Raw genomic sequence first — 19,356 nt, forward strand, 5'->3', positions numbered from 1 at the left:
CCAATGTCAGAGACACGCAAAAATTAATAAAATTGTTTTATCAAATATGAGAGTAAAACAAGCAAGCAATCCTGCCAACTAATATTTTATATAGTGTATAATATACAAGTACAGTTTTAAATATGGACACATTACCAATAAAAATAAAACTACACACTGATCTTATCTGCATCTTTACATCAGTGTATACATTCAAATTGCACCCTTCAAAATTTTTGAAAATATTTTCTAATTGGCACAACCGGGGAACAACCTCTGGTCTGAAACCACCTTAAATGGTAACTTCAAAGTACACTGTGACAGAGCCTAAAGCAAGGTATGGAGAAAAAACTTTTAATACTTTCCATCTAAATGCATTTTAGCTTGCAAACTAAAGACAGTTTAAAGTACTAAAATATTATTACAGGAAAATTAGAATGGAGAATTATAAAAAAAAAACTAATTTTTAAAAATTTTATTTATTTTTGGGAGAGAGAGAAAGAGAGCATGATTGGGGGGGGTGGAGGTCAGAAAGAGAGGGGGACAGAGGATCTGAAGAGGGCTCTGTGCTGACAGCAGCGAGTCTCATGCGGAGCTCAAACTCACGAACTGGTGAAATCATGATCTGAGCTGAAATCAGATGCTCAACCAACTGAGCCACCTAGGTGCCCCTATTTAAACTAATTTACTTCCATTTACCCTCTACCTACTGTTATCCCTTCTGAGGGATAACCTGATAAGAGCCTGGTTTTTAATAATATATTGTAAACTTCTAATGCTATTTCCTCAGTATTTCTTAGACAATACTTAGCATTTAGAAAGCACATGAACTTACGTGCTGGTCTTTTAACTCCCCCTGACATCCATAACAAAATCTGAAAAAGAAAGTTTAAGAATTATTTGTTAGGAACTCACTTGTTAATAGAGTTCAGCAAAATCTCAGTAACAAGAATCCTGTAATTAGTAAGTAATTATCTTTACATATGACTTTTGTGAGAAAGACAGAATCAAGAATACCAATAATTTAAGAAAATTCTATAGTCCCAAGGTCATCTCACAAAGCAAAATTCTACCTTAAAATTTTTTTAATTTTTCAGATAAAGACAGGTATCATGTTTTCACTCATAGGAGGTAGTTGAGAAACTTAACAGAAGACCGTGGGAGAAGGGAAAGAAAAAAATATATATCTATATAGTTACAGAGAGGGAGGCAAACCATAAGAGACTTTTAAAGAGAACAAATGGAGGGTGGAAGGGAGTGGGGGATGGGGAATGGGTGATGGGTACTGAGGAGGGCACTTGTTGGGAGGAAGCACTGGCTGTGGCATGGAAGTGATGAACCGCAGGAATCTACAACCGAAGCCAAGAGCACACCATATACACTCTATGTTAGGTAGCTTGAAAAAATACATATGTACTTCATTATATTTTATACAATTATATACATAATTATATATAAACTGGAAAAAAAAATTGAATCACTATGATGTGCACCTGAAAATAACAGGATCTATGTCAATTATACGTCAATAAAAAATTGTTTTGGCTAAAAAATAAAAAATAAAGTTGTAAGAAATTTTTAATTTTATTTTCATCAAAGTTAAATACGAACACACCTTTCCTACTGGGATTCTGCCAGGGAATTAAGCCCTACAGAAAATAATCTGAGTGACTATTTTGCAACTCTCCTGAAGACAGCAGACAGCTGGTACAATTCTAGGTGGACAGAAGAGAAATTAATTTATATGTGGATGCCTAAGTGCTTAATTTTCAAGGAATGGTTTAAAGAGTTACAAGATCCCAAAACGGGGGCACCTGGGTGGCTCTGGCATCTGATTCTTGATTTAGACTCACGACCTCAGGGTTTGTGAGTTCCAGCCCTGTGCTGGGCACCATGCTCATAGCATGGAGCCTGCTTGGGCTTCTCTTTACCTCTCTCCCTCTGACTCTCTCTCTCTCTCTCTCTCTCTCTCTCTCAAAATAAATAAATAGACTTAAAAAAAAAAAAGAAAAAGTTCGGGGCACCTGGGTGACTCAGTCAGTTAAGCAACTGACTTTGGCTCAGGTTATGATCTCGTGGTTCCCGAATTTCAAGCCCAGTGTTGGGCTCTGTGCTGACAGTGCAGAACCTGCTTGGTATTCTCTCTCTCTGTGCCTCTCTCTCTCTCTCTCAAAATAAATAAATGAACTTAAAAAAAAAAAAGAAAAAAAAAACCTGACTACAAAAAAATAGAGGCCCTCTCCCCATCCACCCCCACTTCATTTCCAGTTCCCCACTTGCAAAACTTTTAACTGTTTGATAGTTACCTACGCTTACAGTGAGATCTCGTTTTTTTCTGGCATTGGCTATAGACCTCCTACTATGGAAGATGAGAATTTAATTCTCTTTCAACCTTCTTGAACCAACAGCATGTATACACACAACAAATTCTCAATTCTTTCTACGTAAGGACATAATTTTGAATAGAACAATATTAAATGTTTGGTTTTATTATGACTACATAAACATATTCAGCTGAGTCATGTAATAAAACTCTTCTTTTCTTCAAAATATTTCTTGGGGCACTTCGATGGCTCAGTTGGTTAAGCCTCTGACTTTGGCTCAGGTCATGATCTGGTGGTTCATGGGTTTGAGCCCCACGTTGGGCTCTGTGCTCACAGCTCAGAGCCTGGAGCCTGCTTTGGAGTCTGTTTCTCCCTCTCTCTCTGCTCCCCTCCGCCCTTGCTCGTGCTCTGTCTCTCAGAAATAAACATTTAGAAAATAATAATAAAGTACATTAAAAAAATATTTTCTCACTGGAGGCATCAGGGTGGCTCAGTTGGTTAAGCATCTGACTCCTCTTGATTTCAGCTCAGGTCGTGACCTCACGGTTTGTGAGATAGACCCCTGCATGGGACTCTGAGAGCAGATTCTCTCCCTCTCCCTCAAAATAACTAAATAAACTTAAAAAAATATTTTTTTTCCTGGAGTTAATAACTATATTGTGGTCCACAACCTTAGTTTTCTATGTAATTATCACCAACTCAGCCCCAACCTTTCCCTGAGAAGTCTCAAAGCCTTCTCTATGTTCGCCTCCATCAGGAATTCGTCCTCCAGGTGACATCTCTCCTGGCTGGAGCATTCAGACCTTCTCCAAATTGGATTATTTATTCTCCATATCTGATACACAAGTGTCATTCTGTAATCTCCCCTTAGCATCATCCTAGGGCTTTCTTTAGATAAATATTCCTAGGGCTTTCTTTAGATAAATATTCCTATTCTCTTCTGGTTATTCTCTTTCTTAGTTCCTTTGAACCATCTCTTCCACAGCTTCCCCAGAAAGTCTTGTTTTGCGGCCTTACAAGTCTGAAAATGTCTTTATTCTACCTACATTTACTTGATAGGTTTGCCAGGTATGTAATTTAGGTTGGTAACAATTGTCACTCCAAATTTTGATGGAAATTGCTCCCTGGCAGCATCCTGTATTGCTGAAAAGCAAAATAATTTTAATTCCAGATTATGTAACCTAACTTTCCCTCTCCAGAAATGCTTACAGTTAGTATTTTGCTGCATATTCTAAAATCTCACAGCAATAAACTTTAGTGTGGGTCTATATTTCCTAACTATGTTACGCACTTGGCAATCCGTTTCAATCCACCAAGTTCTGTCCTTCAAAAGTAGAAAATATCCTTTAGGAAAGAAATAGCTAAAGAACATTAGACCACAGTATTAGACCTTCTGGATAAATCCTTTGGTTTTACACCACAGAAACTGGCTAAGGCTACAAATCAGGGCTCTTTTGTTGTTTTGGAGAGCTGATGTATCAGCATACGACTACACTTACTATATATCGATGGGTTTAGGAAAATTAATTTCTGGAAATCCAGATCTCTCTAATAATGAGTCATTTCAGTCATAACGAAGGCATTCTACCATCTTATTCTCTGTATCAGAAGTAATCTTGCCCAAATTAATATGACTATCTTTTTATATGTAGTGACAATGCATTCAAACATTACCACGTATAGTAGATACAAATTAATCAAAACTCATATACCTTTCTCCATTATGTTCTTCTAGAGGAATCTCTTGAAAAGCATCCAAAGGAAATAAATGATGATAAGACCGTGCCAAATGGGGAGCAGACACCAAAGTAAGACCTAACAAATAAAACACAGAGTCATATTTAATAGCCCAAACCTCATTAAGACAATGGCTGAGGGGCACCTGGGTGGCTTAGTCGGTTAAGCATCCAACTTCAGCTCAGGTCATGATCTCCCGGTCCGTGAGTTTGGGCCCCGTGTCAGGCTCTGTGCTGACATCTCAGAGCTAGAAGCCTGTTTCGGACCCTGTGTCTCCCTCTCTCTCTCTGCTCCTCTCCCATTCACGCTCTGTCTCTCTCTCAAAAATGAATAAATGTTAAAAAAAAAAAAAAACAGACAACGGCTAAAATGTGAAATGATAGGCTAAATATTTTCAAGGTTTTTTTTTTTTTTAGGACTGCTGGTATTCATTTCTTTATTTACATGTCTCTTAAAAAGGAGATTCCAGGATGGAGTCTTACTTCTGTCACTAACTGTGTGACCTCTCTTGGCCATTAGCCAACTTATAAATGAAACAAAATGCTACAATTCTATTACTTTTAATTCCTCAATCTCCATATATATGTATATGTATGTATGTATATATATATATATATATATATATATATATATATATATATATATTTTATGAAAGTAAGAGCTGCGGGGCGCCTGGGTGGCTCAGTCAGTTGAGCATCGGACTTCAGCTCAGGTCATGATCTCACGGTCCATGAGTTTGAGCCCCACATCGGGCTCTGTGCTGACAGCCTGGAGCCTGCTTCATATTCTGTGTCTCCCTCTCTCTCTGCCCCTCCCCCAACTCACACTATGTCTCTCTCTTTCTCTCAGTCAAAAATAAATAAACATTAAAAAAAAATTTTTTTTTGTTTAAAAAGAAAGTAAGAGCTGCAAAAACGTCTACCAGATCTACTGCAATACCTTTAAAGAACATACTCATTTCAGAAAGAGAATCAGAAAACTGTTCTAGAATGCCATGGTTATTCTTAGAAATGAAGTACTGAGCATTCAATTAAAAGATATACTCTTCTCACAGATTAAATCCAGAAACAAAGGCAGAGCTTAATACTAACATTTACTTTAATAGCAATATATGTAAGAAGCTATTAAAGATTAATTTACTGGATAAAGGATAGTTCGTTTCTTACCACAGATTTTACATTCAACTGGAAGTTCACAGTACTTTGCTCGACACTGTGGGCAGAAATACCCTCCTAATGTAAGTCCTGGCTCAGTGTTGCTATCCAAGTGCCTGTGGGAAGAAACATTACTTTTAAAATGATATATGACAATGTGAATGGTTACAGCAAAAGAAAGTATCCTACCCTGTAAAATCTTGAAGTTGTTTCATAGTTTACTTATGCAAGGTTCATTCTTTACTTTTTTTTCTCTCTGCATTTGTTTTGAATAGTGTGCATTAATGTCTTTGGTTTCTGGGTTTTTTAAAAAGTAATCTCTACACCCAACATGGGGCTCAAACTCACAACTCTGACATAAACAGTCGTATGCTCTACTGACTAAGTCAGCCAGGCACCCCATGTTTTCTCCTTCTCACTCATGTTTTCTTCTTCAGGGACTCATCTGCTGTTAATCCCATCCAGGGTATTTCTCATCTCAGACATTTGTGTCTAGAACTTTGATTTGGGTCTTTTTTGTAATAGCTGTTTTAACACCTTAACCACTAATTCCATCAACTGTGTTGTTTCTGGATATGTTTCTATTCAATGATTTTCTCCTTGTTATGGGTGATATTTTCATACTTCTTTGCAGGCCTGGTCATTTTTGATTGGCTGCCAGGCATTATGAATTTTATTTTGTTTTAGGCGCTGGATTTTTCTGGTATTCCCTTAAATATACTGGGGCTTTTTCTAGAATGTACTTGGAAATGAAGTATAGAATATTCTAGAATATACTTGGAAATAGTTTGACCTGTTCAAAACTTGCTTTTTATTTCATTAGGCTGTCCATAATAGCTGTTAGTCTGGAATTAATTTGGTTCCATTGCTGTGAACACTGTTCAATGCCCATTGTTAAAAGGTTTCTCCACAATGACTGTGAGAACATGAAATATTTCCTGCCCCGTGTGAGCTCCAGTGACTATGCTGCCTGTTCCTCTTCAGTGGTTCTTTCCTGGGCCTCTAGTAGCAGTCATAGGAGTGGGATAACCATAACTCAGCTGATGACTCCAGGGATGTCCCTGCAATCCCAAGAGTTCTCTGTACAGCCCTTTACTTTCTAGTACTGTGCCTAGAAAATTATAGCCATTTCAGCCTCCCCAAACTCTGAACTTTGTTTCTTCAACTGATCAAGACCTCTAGGCTCTGTGTGGGTTTCCCCTCCTACAATGCAGCCTAGATATTTCTTCTAAGCAGTAAGCTGCACTCACAGGGCTCACCTCATTTGTTTCCCTTCTTTCAGGGATCATTTACCTGCACTGTCTGTTGTCCATGTCTGAAAATCATTGTTATATGTTTTGTCTGGCAGGAGGGAGAAAAGTAAATTCAGTCCCTATGGTACCTTTACAGCTGGAGACACAAGTCTTACTTGTGATTTTTAAGAATTATTTTAACTTTGCTTTATAATTATGTAAAATATAAAGTTCTACAGTTAAAACCAGGTATGTTCAGAAAAGTCTAGGGGCCATCCCTTTGCCTTTCTCTACACACTGTTCAGGTAAACATTTTTTTAGTGTTTACTTTTTATTTCAATTAGTCTTTTTATCATTAATATAAACATACTGTATATCTAGTCAAATCTCCGCCTTCATCTTAGAGGACTGGCAGTATACTATACACTTTTCTCTACTTTGCTGTTTTACCTAATAATATTTCCTGAAGATTACTCCACAGGAGTAAAGGAGATAGTCCTCACTCCTTGTTATAGCTATATAGAAGGTAACCTTTTACAAAAGCCGATACACTGCAAGCCCATATAACTTTAGCATTTTTTTTTTAACTTATAACTTATAGGAAGGAATTTAAAACGTAAAAACATCATCATTGACAGTTTCAAAGTTTTTACTTACGCCATGCTGAAAGAGGGTTTTGCATCTTGATCAGACAGAGAAGCAATGGTATGCTGAGGAAATCCTTCATAGAAGAAAATGTATTACTTTCTTTTTCCAAGCACATAGCAAAATTCTAGGACTAGGAAGCTAAAAATGTTCCTACCAGAAAGCTCACAAAGTTGTACAAAAGTTCTCTCTCCTGCCTTTTAGAATGGCTTATTATAGTATGTATAGTAATACCAGGTTATAAAAAAATTAAAAGTTGAGAATATGGGGGAAAGATCGGTCCATACATATGGCCATAGATTCTAAAGTTTATAATTTTCTAGTTCAGTAACAACACGTGCTGCTTTTTAAAAAGAAAATGTTTGTAATTTTTAAATACTTCTGACACAATTGAGAAGTCTATTACATAGCTGTCCACTTTCATTTTATATAAGAATATACTTCTATGTTTAAAATTTTGGAATGCCCAAACCCATGTAATTTGCTTTCCATACATATTTTTTTAAGGAAGTTCTTTTCTCTTTTTTTAATGATTATCTCTTTATTTTGAGAGAGAAAGAAAAACCACACAAGCACAAGCAGGAGAGGAGTAGAGATAGAGGGAGAGAGAAAATCCCAAGCAGACTCCATGCTGTCAGTGTAGAACCCGATGTGTGGCTAAATGTCACGAAACTATGAGATCATGACCTGAGCCAAAATCAAGAGTTGGCGGCTAACATGAGGCACCCAGGTCCCCCTCCATACATATTTTTAAATTCTGAAAACAAGTCCAAGAGAAGCAGAAACCATAAAAAAACATTTCATTACATAAAAATTTAAGTCTATCTACAGATCAAAACAAGTAAAGGTAAAGGTAAATGGCCAAATGAAAAAATATTTGCGGCAGGTGACAAAAATGGGTTGATATTCCTAAATGGTTCTAACAAATCAATTTGAAGAATACATTATTATAAGTTTAAATAACTTTAAAATGGGCTAAAGAAATGTTATTAGTAAATAAAAAAAAATTAGCCAACCATAACATTTAAAATATATTAACTGTTTATGTCAAGTATTATTCTGTATGCTTTAAGTGTATTACGTTAATTGTTGCAACACACGAGATAGACACATCATTTTACAGATAAGGAAACAGGAGAGGTTGACCAGTACTAGAAATGGACTAAAAAAAGACAGAAAAGCATTCCATCTCACTAACAGTTAAAAAATGTGTATTAGCAAAGAAAACAAGAGGTGCTTGGGTGCTTCAGTCAGTTGAGCAGCTGATTTCAGCTCAGGTCATGATCTCACAGTCAGTGAGTTCGAGCCCTGCATCAGGCTCTGCACTGAGAGCTCAGAGCCTGGAGCCTGCTTTGGATTCTGTGTCTCTCTTTCTCTCTCTCTCTGCTCCTCCCCCACTCACGCTTTCTCAAGAATAAATAAACATTAAAAAAAATTTTTTTTAAAAACACAACAAAATAAAAAAAATCAAAGGGCACCTAGGTGACTCAGTCACTTAAGCCTCTGACTCTTGATTTCTCAGTTCATGATCTCATGGTTCCTGGGATTGAGCCCCATGGGCTCTGCACTACAACACTGAGCCTGCTTGTGTTTCTCTCTCTCTGACCCTTCCCCAGCGGCATTTGCAAGCGCTTGCTTATGCTCTCTCTTTCAAAATAAATAATAAACATTTTTATTTTTAACTTTATTTTTTAATGTTTGAGAGAGAGAGCGAGCACATATGCGTGGGAGGGGCAGGGAGACAGAGGATGGGTGGCTCAGTCAGGCATCCAATTCTTTATTTCAGCTCAGGTCATGATCTCACCAGTTCATGAGTTCAAGCCCCACGTCGGGCTCCATGCTGATAGTGCAGAGTCTGCTTGGGATTCTGTCTCTCCCTCTCTCTTCTGCTCCTCCCCATCTCGTTCTCTCTCTCAAAATAAATAAATAAACTTAAAAAAAATGTATAAAGAAATTCTTTCTCATACTTAAAAAGTTTATGCCTTTTTCCATTGTAAACATGATAAGTGTTCATTATAAAAGTTTTGGAAAATATAAGAAAACGAAAAATTGTTTCAGACGATGCAAAACGCATCATTCTTCTTTTCTTGAAAAAAAATCCCTTTTAAAAAAATATTTTACTTTATTTATTTTAAAAGATTTTAAGTAATCTCTACACGTACAGTGGGGCTCAAGCTTATAACCCTGAGATCAAGACTCACAGGTTCTACCAACTAAGGCAGCCAGGTGCAACCCCCCAAAATCCCTTTTAAACAATGTGATGTACCTCCCTGCAACCTTCTGTGTTTGCAATTTGTATTACATAGCTTTGATCAAACAGTACAAAGAATTTTGTAGCTTATCTTTTAAATTTCTTAACACAATAAGAATTTTTCTATAAATGCAGTGTCTTTGTACCTTTCTAGCTTTAAAAATAAAACAAAGTCAGTAATGGCTGTTGTGACAGGACAACAAATGGTTTTATTTTTGTTTTTAATGTTTTATTATTTATTTTTGAGGTACAGAGAGAGAGAGAGAAAGAGAAAGACAGAGAGTGAGCGGGGGAGGGGCAGAGAGAGAGGGAGACACAGAATCCGAAGCAGGCTCCAGGCTCTGAGATGTCAGCACAGAGCCCCACACAGGGCCCAAACCCATGAACTGTGAGATCATGACCTGACCTGAAGTTGGACACTTAACTGACTGAGCCACCCAGGCACCCCGGTTTTAGTTTTCTTTTAACTTCTTTGTACTTTCCAAGATTGCTTCAACAGGATAATTTTCTCTAATTATAAAACATTTAAGTTAAAAGAAATAAATTCTTAAGCATTAAAATAAACTTGTACAAATGAAAACAGCAAGTCTAATTTGACTCCAGTCATTTTTAAATATCCATTTTACAACAACATAAAATAAACACTTACCCATACGAATAAGTGAGCATTCAGAACCTGAGCTAGCAGGTGGAGGACTGACATGATGTGTCAGCAATTCTTTGTAATGGCTTTCATCTAATATAACATGGTATGTGCCTAGGAAGACGAAAAGTAAAAGAAAAAAAAATCAGCTTTCCAGACATGAGTATCAATTGTAATTTCTACATAATTCTGTAAGTTATACCATCTGAAAATGTACATTTTCAAAATTAAGTATTTAAGTTAAATCATCATTTTTCAAAAACCTCGTTTAACTGACATCTCTAAATTGACTTCTCTAGGAATAACTATAATTACAATTTAATTAGAGCCAAGTTATAAGATCTTTATTATTATTTTTTTAAATGTTTTATTTATTTATTTGGAGAGAGAGAGAGAGAGGTTGAGCAAGGAAGGGGCAGAGAGAAAAGTAGGGAGAAAGAATCCCAAGCAGGCAAAGCCTGATGCAGGGCTTGATCCCATAAATAGTGAGACCATGACCTGAGCCAAGATCAAGAGTCGGACACTTAACCAACTAAGCCACCCAGGCGCCCCTAAGATCTTTACAAAGTATTACACATTAGTGAAATTTCTAGCATTTCAAGAGTCATAACACTTCCTCTAAATACTGCCATAACTACTAAAAAGTTCTTGCATTTTGAGATGATATCTTACAGAATCAATAATACATTTAAGATGTATATTACAGACTTCAGGACATGAAGTGATTCAAATTTAGTAGCTTGAAAATATCCTAATTTATAATTTTTTCCCACGTTTATTTATTTAATTCGAGAGAGAGTCAGAGAAAGAGCAGGGGAAGGCCAGAGAGAGAGAGAGAGAGACAGAGAGAGAGAGAGACAGAGAGAGAGAGAGACAGAGAGAGAGAATCCCAAGCAATCTCCACGCTACCAGTGCAGAGCCCCACGCAGGGCTCTACCTCAAGAACTGTGAGATCATGATCTGAGCTGAGATCAAGAATTGGACATCCAACTGACTGAGCCACCCAGGCGCCCAGAAAACATCCTAATTTAATTAATCAATTGTTATTTCTTACATAGTAATTATGAATAAATACTGAAGATTCTAGATATATACCACCAGTTTCACGAGCAAGTACAGTGCAAACCCGAACCTCTGCAGACAATCCGATAACAGACACTCTAATTTTAGTTGCCTTTAGGGTCTTCATAAAATCCACGTAAATGAAGCATTTGGGGGGGAAGAAAAAAAACATGCAAGAATTAATGTGCTTGAAAAACAAGTTTCTGAAAACTAGTAATAAATTCACTACAGAATTCTCCTCTGGCTTTTATTATAAAGAAATGTACTGATTCTACCTTGATTAGATCATAGATATTAGATGGATCACAAGTTGTGAGGCTGCTAAAGATGATTAGCACTTCTCTACTTGTATGTCCAGGCATGTGTCTACAGAAAGATAAAACATATTCCAATTAGGAGTAGATTAATTAATTAATTTACCTAGAAAAAACAGTATAGGTGGTTTATTTATTTAGACTATTGTTTTAACACCGCAAAGGAATGAATTGCGAGTATACTCTAAATACGTCAATGTAAATTTTTCTAAAATTAGCTGCACAAAAAATTGATTCATTCATTCATTCCATAAATACTGACCGAATACTGTTTTTAGGTTCTGGGGATAGAGTAATAAGCAAGACTGAACAACATTCCTGACATCATGAAGCTTACAAACTAGTAGATTCATTTCATACAAAGTCTAAAGTGTACATTGGAAAGTATGAAAATACCATATAGATCGACTTTAAGGTGTATCTTGACAAGAGTAACATACTTCTTTTTTACACTTATTGATTGACTTATTGATCAATTTATCTATCTATTTATTTATTGAGAGAGTGCAGAGCAAGCAGAGGAGCTGAGGAAGACAGAGCATGAGAGAGAGGGACAAAGACTCTTAAGCAGGCTCCACACCCAGCACAGAACCCAGCGCAGAACCCAGCATGGGGCTTGATCTTACAATCTGAGCCAAAATCAAGAGTCAGATGCTTAACCAACTGAGCCACCAAGGCACCCCAACATACTTCTTTTTTAAGGCTATAATTTAACCTCATATTTGATTCAGACTCACAATACTCACCAACAGTAGTTTTTGTGTATCAATTACACAATAATTCATGGGACTTTAAGATGTGATAAGCTGTTTTCCTAAACAGATTTTTATGCTTTTGGGGGGCAATTTTGTCAGTTATTTCTAGCTTTCTTGCTTTTATCTTCATTGTTGGGCTGATTTCATTTGTGGATGTTGCTATTGTGCCTACCTTTAATATGGGTGTTACCTCCTCACCTACTTCAAAACTAGAAAAATACCTATTATATAAAAGTACAAAAACCAGGACGGACAATCCAGGAATAAAATATATGAGCTAATACTAACTGAATATTTCTATTAGGGTCTTAGCTACATTCCACATACTTGAACTTGCTGGAAAAGTGTGCTATTGATTTGCAGATATACTACAAAACAAGAAACGTCAATAAATGTACAACAAACTCACAATTAATTTCACATTAAATTCCATATATAATCAATTTTCAAAAAAACATTTCCCATCAACATTTTCTTTGTACTAATACTGCTACAGTTTTAGTTATATTTTTCTAAAATCTTTAAGAATCTATCTTACCAGCTAAAATGTAAAATAAAAATTACAAATCAATACCACACTAAACATCATCAATGACATTACATATTTCTCTTAATAAGAGTTTCGTTACAGCTCAGCTTAGGGACACACATATCAAAACATTATCATCTCAATTCACTCAAAAAGCTTGAAATGAATTATAAATAAAAAAAGGTAAAATACCAACTTTAGAGTTTGCATAGCCATGCTTAATGAGTTATAGAGAGATGGTTCTCCATGGCAGGTCATATCTACAGCTTTCTTCAAAGATGTAATGTGTTTCCTTGGGTTTCCTAAAATAGAAATGTAATAATCTACTTATAATAAAATTTTATTATACATTATAGAAATTTGTGTTTTCCCTAAATTTACTTATCCATGTTGTTAAAGAACAGAATCTCCTCAATTTACATTTTTATAGCAAGTGACTCTTTTATGAGGAATGTTTGTTACATAAACTTTTACTTCATATTGAAAAATAGAATAAAAATAACCTGCTTCTATCTATTAGCACACATTTTTTTTCTTATAATTTAAGTAGGCTCCAAATCCAACAAGGAGCCCATGACCAGCCTGAACTCACAAAACTGAGATCAAAACCTCAGCTGAGATCAAGAGTCAGATGCTTAACCAACTGAGCCACCCAGGTGCCCCAACACACATTTCTTTTTAACATGGGGCTAGAACTCATGACCCTGAGACCAAGAATCGCATGCTTTACCAACTGAGCCAGCTTGGCGCCCTATTAGCACATACTTTAAATGTTATTAAAGTGCACAACTTTTTACTTTTTTCCCTATTTCATCATTTTAGAAACTCATACATTTTAACATTTTAACATCTCCGAAATCACACTGTGTCTTACAACCAGTGGCAGCCAGGCAGCATCACTGCCCGGTTACATGTGAACCTATGAATGGCTACTGGTATGTTGTACCAACTGCATTACATACACTGTCCTATTCATGTTCAGTTTAACTGCCATTTAAAGTGTTTCTAGGGCCCTGGGAGGCTCAGTCTGTTGAGCATCCGACTCTTGATTTTGGCTCAGGTCATGATCCCAGGGTCGTGGAACTGACCCCCACATCAGGTTCCACGTGGAGCAGGGAGCCTCTTAAGATTCTCTCTCTCTCCCTCTGCCCCTCTCCCCTGCCTATGCGCTCTCTCTCTAACATAATGTAATGTAACATAACATAAAGTGTTTCTTAAAAAGGTTATAATGCAAAAGGTGATATTTTTATGTAGAAAGGCAAAGAACAGAGCAGTGAAGTATAAATTTATTATTAGTGAAGCAAAAATGCATTGAGAGAAGAATGACTGTAATTTCCTATTTTTATTCAGGGGATAAAAAAGGAATTTTATATGACCTAAGAAAGGAAGATTTCCACAAATAAACATAGCTGTGTTATCTTCTGTTACTGAAGCAACATCTGAAAAGATGGTCTATTTCATACCAAGCAGTACATATAAAGTGAGGAGAAATTGCCAAGTTCTTGAGAATAGCTATCAGACATGTCAAATTATCAAGGAGCTAGTGTAAAATATAATTTTTTTCTTTTTTTGGTATGAACAATTTACATCATCATCGGATACTATGTCAAAGTTTAACTGCTAGAGTGTTTCCTTCTTGATGGCTCATAAAATAAAGGCATCTTACAAATGATGTAATCTGAGATTCAATGAAATATAGTTAGACATTTTCTATTTCAACACGGTCTTCACTTTAATGAAAATCAAAACATTATTAAATTGATTTTACCATATACTTCATCCAACTACCTCCATACTGTTGAACAATTCTTCCCAATTTGTCACTAGTATATTTGTAAAATGAGGCTTTTTCTTCTTTCATAATGTTTCCTAAGTATAAATTACAAGGAACAACCATTTTTATGTCTTTTCCCAAAAATGTTAAAAAATTAATCAGCCCATAAGCACTATAAGTACCAGTTTCTCCGTGGTTCAACAAGCAGTATACTGCTTCTCAAACTTCATTCTCCTCATTGAAAATACATAAAACAATTAAATGTTGTTGAGTGGTTTTGCTTTGTTTTTTGATCATTTGTTTGTCTAAAAATTTTTTTAAAAAGTTTATTTCTTTTGAGAGAGAGAGACAGAGTGCATGTGGGGGCAGGAGGCAAAGAGAGAAAAGGAGTCAATCCCAACAATCCCAAGCAGGCTCCATGCTGCCAGTGCACAGCCTGACATGGCGCTCAATCTTATAAACTGTGAGATGATGACAGAGCTATTTAGTTTTTCTTTTTATTCTGGTATGAATTATCTGTCTTCTTTGTCCATTCATCTCCTTGGAGCTTCTTGGTGTTCTTATTTATCTAAATAGGTTTTAAAATACTAAGCATTTGCCATTATTTAATATATTTTTCAAGTATTTATTCTTGTAATCATAAAATTTTAAAAATGAAAATTACCAGGGCATTGGGATGGCTTAGTCAGTTAAGCGCCCGAGTCTTGATTTTGGCTCAGGTCATGATCTCTCGGTTCCTGAGTTCCTGAGTTCAAGCCCTGAGGCAGGCTTTGTACTGTCAGCACAGAGCCTGCTTGGGATTCTCTGTCTCCCTTTATCTCTGCCCCTCCCCTGCCTGCACACATACACACACACACTCTCTCTCTCTCAAAAATAAATAATAAAGATTAAAAAAAAAAAAAGAAATAGTGGTACCTGAGTGGCTCAGTCAGTTAAGCGTCCAACTCTTGATTTCTGTTCAGGTCATGATCTCAAGGTCAAGGGATTGGGCCCCGTGTTGGGCTCCTTGCTGAACATGGAGCCTGCTTGGGATTCTCTCTCCCTCTTTCTCTACCCCTCTCCCTGATTAGCACTCTCTCTCCCCCTCTCAAAATAAATAGACATTAAAAGAAAGAAAGAAAGAAAGAAAGAAAGAAAGAAAGAAAGAAAGAAAGAAAGAAAAAGAAAGAAAGAAAGAAAGAAATGCAAAGTAACTCACTAGGTCCAAATTCCTCCTTTCTTAAGTGAGAAACAAACCTAACAAGTTAAATAATTGGCCACAAGACAAACACCTACCCAGTGGCATGACCAGAACTTAAACCTACATTTCCTGGCTCTCCATCCACTTCTCATTCTACCATACCATACAAAATATTTTGTTCATCTCCTACTATATTGTGAGTACAGGAAAAAAGCCTACTACATTACTGTCAGTGTGGTTTATAACAGTGATTCTAATCAGAGAGACAAAGGGTGCCCTCAAGAGGCCTATCAGAATATTGAGAGGATTTTTTTAATTAAAAAAAATTTTTAATGTTTATTCATTTTTTAGAGAGAGAGAGAGACAGAGTGTGAGCGGGGGAGGGGCAGAGAGAGAGGGAGACACAGAATCCGAAGCAGGCTCCAGGCTGTCAGCTGTCAGCAGTCAGCATAGAGCCCGACTCGGGGCTCAAACCCACAAACTGTGAGATCATGACCTGAGCCGAAGTCGGACGCCCAACTGACAGAGCCATCTAGGCTCCCCTCCTGAACTTTTAAGATGATAAAATTCAGTTAGGCATGCCATATAAGCAGAAAAACTGAGTTATTAACAATATCTACAATTCAATTTTTAAACTCTTTGTTCTTTAGAGGTTTAAATTAAAAAAAAATTTTTTTAATGTTTATTTATTTTTGAGAGACAGAGAGACAGAGTGAGAGCAGGGGAGGGGCAGAGAGAGAGAGGGAGACACAGAATTTGAAGCAGACTCCAGACTCTGGGCTGTCAGCACAGAGCCCGACACGGGGCTCAAACCCACGAACTGTGAGATCATGACCTGAGTTGAAGTAGGTCGCCCAACCGACAGAGCCACCTAGGCGCCCCTAGAGGTTTAACTTTTAAAAAATTAATTTTAAGACTAAGTGGATTTTTAGAATGGTTACAATAATTTTATCTTAATTCTTTCGAGATAAGACTGTATGAATCTTAAACATTTACATTCACTGCAGTAGTATTCATTACTGTACAGAACTCAATTTAAAACAGTTCATCTTAAATACCAAGAGTTTAATGGAGGATTTAATGGAGGGTTTATTAAGTGTTTCACAATGAGAGTATAAAAGAAGTCTTCATTTTACTTATTAGGCAACCTTATAAACAGGGTTACAAACAAGGTTGAGTAAATAGAGCCAAGTCCTTGAGTCCTATGAAGGTAATTTTATGCATACCTGAGAGTTCGGTCAGTTTTTCAGCTCTTTTACTCTTTGTTACAATTATTCCAATCTCAAAATAAAAACAAAAATGATCATTAATTTAACAATTTATTTTTTCTTGAAAAGAATGTACATAACCTAAATTAGTAATTACAAAAGAAATAAGAGAAATTTTTTCTCATGATGCTTTTGACATAAATTTAGCTATGATTTCACTGCACATTACTTAATTTCTAGAGTTACCTTACTTTTCATTGACAAATGTACCAGAAACTGGTACACAATCTGGATCACTTAATAATCCACAGAATGTATGCCCAATGTTCTAAAAATAAATTATAATTGGCAGTAATATCAGGAATCTAATTGTGAATTCTATCACTTATCTACATACCTGACTAATGGGATTTTGATCAAAATACTCTTCTACGAAGTATTCCAACAACTGTTTAAAGAAAACAAAAACACTAGTTAAGGGCAAAATAATAACCATACAGAACATGTTTGGTGAAACCTATTTATCAAGCATCACTTTATGATTTTTAAAAAATGCTTAGTAAAAATATTAAATGAGAATAAGTTTAAAAATATTAAAAATAAAAATCACAACACTAAATAAGCCTGAATTTAAAATGGTAGATGGTGAGACAGAAACAAACTAAACATGGAAAGATCCAATGAAGCCAAACACAGGAGAATGAGCAGAAGTGGGGATGGGTTTTGACAAATCAGGAATAATATGAATATGTTTATAAGCTAAGGGGACTGATTTGAATTAAGTCCAGAGACAGTGAAAATTCGGTAAGGAAAAGGGATAACTGACAAAGCAAGATGCTGACTGGAGTAGGAGGATAGAAATTAAAAGCATAAATAATTAGCCATTTTGGCGTATCATTTTTCAAAATGATGTGGTAGCACTTCTACTTATAGTTTATAACTCAAAAAAAATTACATTCTTTAAAAAAATTTCTTCATGGGAATGTACGATATTTACTCAGGGGAAGAGGATAGAAAGAAAAAGAGTGACCAAGTTCCAGGGCACTCCAGCATTCGAAAATTGGAGAGGAGCCTGAGAAGCAAATCAAGAGACTATCTATAACCAAAGTCAAAAGAACAATGGGTGGGGCGCCTAGCTAGCTCAGTCCTTAGAGAGTGCAACTCTTGATCTCGGGGTCAAGACTTCGAGCCCCACATCAGGGGTATAGTTTATTTACAGCGCGCGTGTACACACACACACACACACACACACACACACACACACACAAACACACACACTAACCAAAAAACAAAAGAGGGACACCTTTCAGGGAGAAGTGGTCAACTGTTTCAGTTTCTGATAAAGATAAAAAGGCACTGAATTTCACATCCTGGAGGTTATGGTGGACCTTTAAAATGTAGTCGTGAAGACAACATTCCAATTGGAGTATGTTAAAGAGAGAATGCTGTGGATATTAAACTGTAGAGAGCTGACTAATATTGGAATAAGCGCACACAAATTCACTAAAAGAGAAGGTAAAGGACAAATCGAATCTAGTAAATTTTAAGAACTTGTGTACAAAAAATGGAGCAGAGGATTCTGAAGAAGAATGGCTTCTCCCTCACCCTACTCCTCTGAAGCCCCATTCATGACTCATACAAGTCCCACAAAATTTCACCAATACACTTGCTTTTGGGAAAAACTAAAGAGAAGAAGTATTTTTATTTTTTCCCTCTTCTGCCAGAAATTATGAATGCATAGGGAAAGAAATCAAAAACAGACTTTCCTTGTCAGAAGATAACAATTCAAACTTCACGCTTAATTGGGGGGAAGAGTTCAAAGTATGAGAATATCTCCTCATGGAAATGCATTACACCCTCCCTCCCTTGCCCATTAGTTAAGAGTAAACAAGAAACAGGACAACATAATCTCAAAAGAGAAAAACGGATCCCCAGAAACCCAACACAGCCTGCACGCCACCCAAGCTGAGCTCCCTCCTTGCGTGCACACACTCCATCCCAGTTGCTATTCTCTTAGGTCACGGAAAAGTGCATGAAATACAAAACACCCAGGCCAAAATTAAGCATTAGAAAAGAAAAGATGATCCACATAAAAATCTGTTCATGAAGGTTCACAGCAGTATTATTCATAAAGCCCCCCAAAAGTGGAAATAACCCAGTGTTGTATATAATGGAATATTGTTTGCAAAAACAAAGACATGAAGTACTTGAAATGCTACAACACAGATGAATCTTGAAAACATTATACTAAGTGAAAGAAGTCAGTCACAAAAGATGACATGTTGTATGTTTCCATTTATATGAAATGTTCCAAATAAGAAAATCTATAGAGACAGAAAGCACATTAGTGGTTGCCTCGGCCTGAGATGGATTGGGGGAAAACAGGGGGTGACTGTTAAATGGTACAGGTTTTTTTTTTCTTAGTAATAATAAAAATGCTCTAAAATTGACTGTGGTAATAATGTTGAACAACTGTAAATTTACAAAAAACTTTAACAGTATACTTGAAATAAGTTAATTTTATGGTATGTGAATTCCATCTTAATAAAGCTATTATAGTAAAAAAAAA

The 19,356-nt window shown here is 36.3% G+C and overlaps 1 protein-coding gene across 3 annotated transcripts in view; it reads right to left on the bottom strand.

Moving 5' to 3' along the window:
* The window catches only part of LOC144612689 (general transcription factor IIH subunit 2), a 34,970-nt gene that overhangs the window by 3,172 nt on the left and 12,442 nt on the right, over positions 1 to 19,356 (bottom strand). For all 3 annotated transcript variants that reach the window (XM_078449144.1, XM_078449145.1, XM_078449146.1), the window contains exons 6-15: positions 17,185 to 17,235; positions 16,806 to 16,860; positions 12,822 to 12,927; positions 11,303 to 11,393; positions 11,061 to 11,148; positions 9,972 to 10,079; positions 7,084 to 7,147; positions 5,207 to 5,310; positions 4,016 to 4,118; positions 815 to 854 (exon numbers count right to left, since the gene is read on the bottom strand). In XM_078449144.1, the coding sequence (XP_078305270.1) occupies positions 815 to 854; positions 4,016 to 4,118; positions 5,207 to 5,310; positions 7,084 to 7,147; positions 9,972 to 10,079; positions 11,061 to 11,148; positions 11,303 to 11,393; positions 12,822 to 12,927; positions 16,806 to 16,860; positions 17,185 to 17,235 (810 nt within the window). The remainder of the gene's footprint in view (positions 1 to 814; positions 855 to 4,015; positions 4,119 to 5,206; positions 5,311 to 7,083; positions 7,148 to 9,971; positions 10,080 to 11,060; positions 11,149 to 11,302; positions 11,394 to 12,821; positions 12,928 to 16,805; positions 16,861 to 17,184; positions 17,236 to 19,356) is intronic.

Source organism: Panthera onca, chromosome A1, assembly GCF_046562875.1.
Source record: "Panthera onca isolate mPanOnc1 chromosome A1, mPanOnc1 haplotype 2, whole genome shotgun sequence".
Taxonomy (NCBI): Eukaryota; Metazoa; Chordata; class Mammalia; order Carnivora; family Felidae; genus Panthera; species Panthera onca.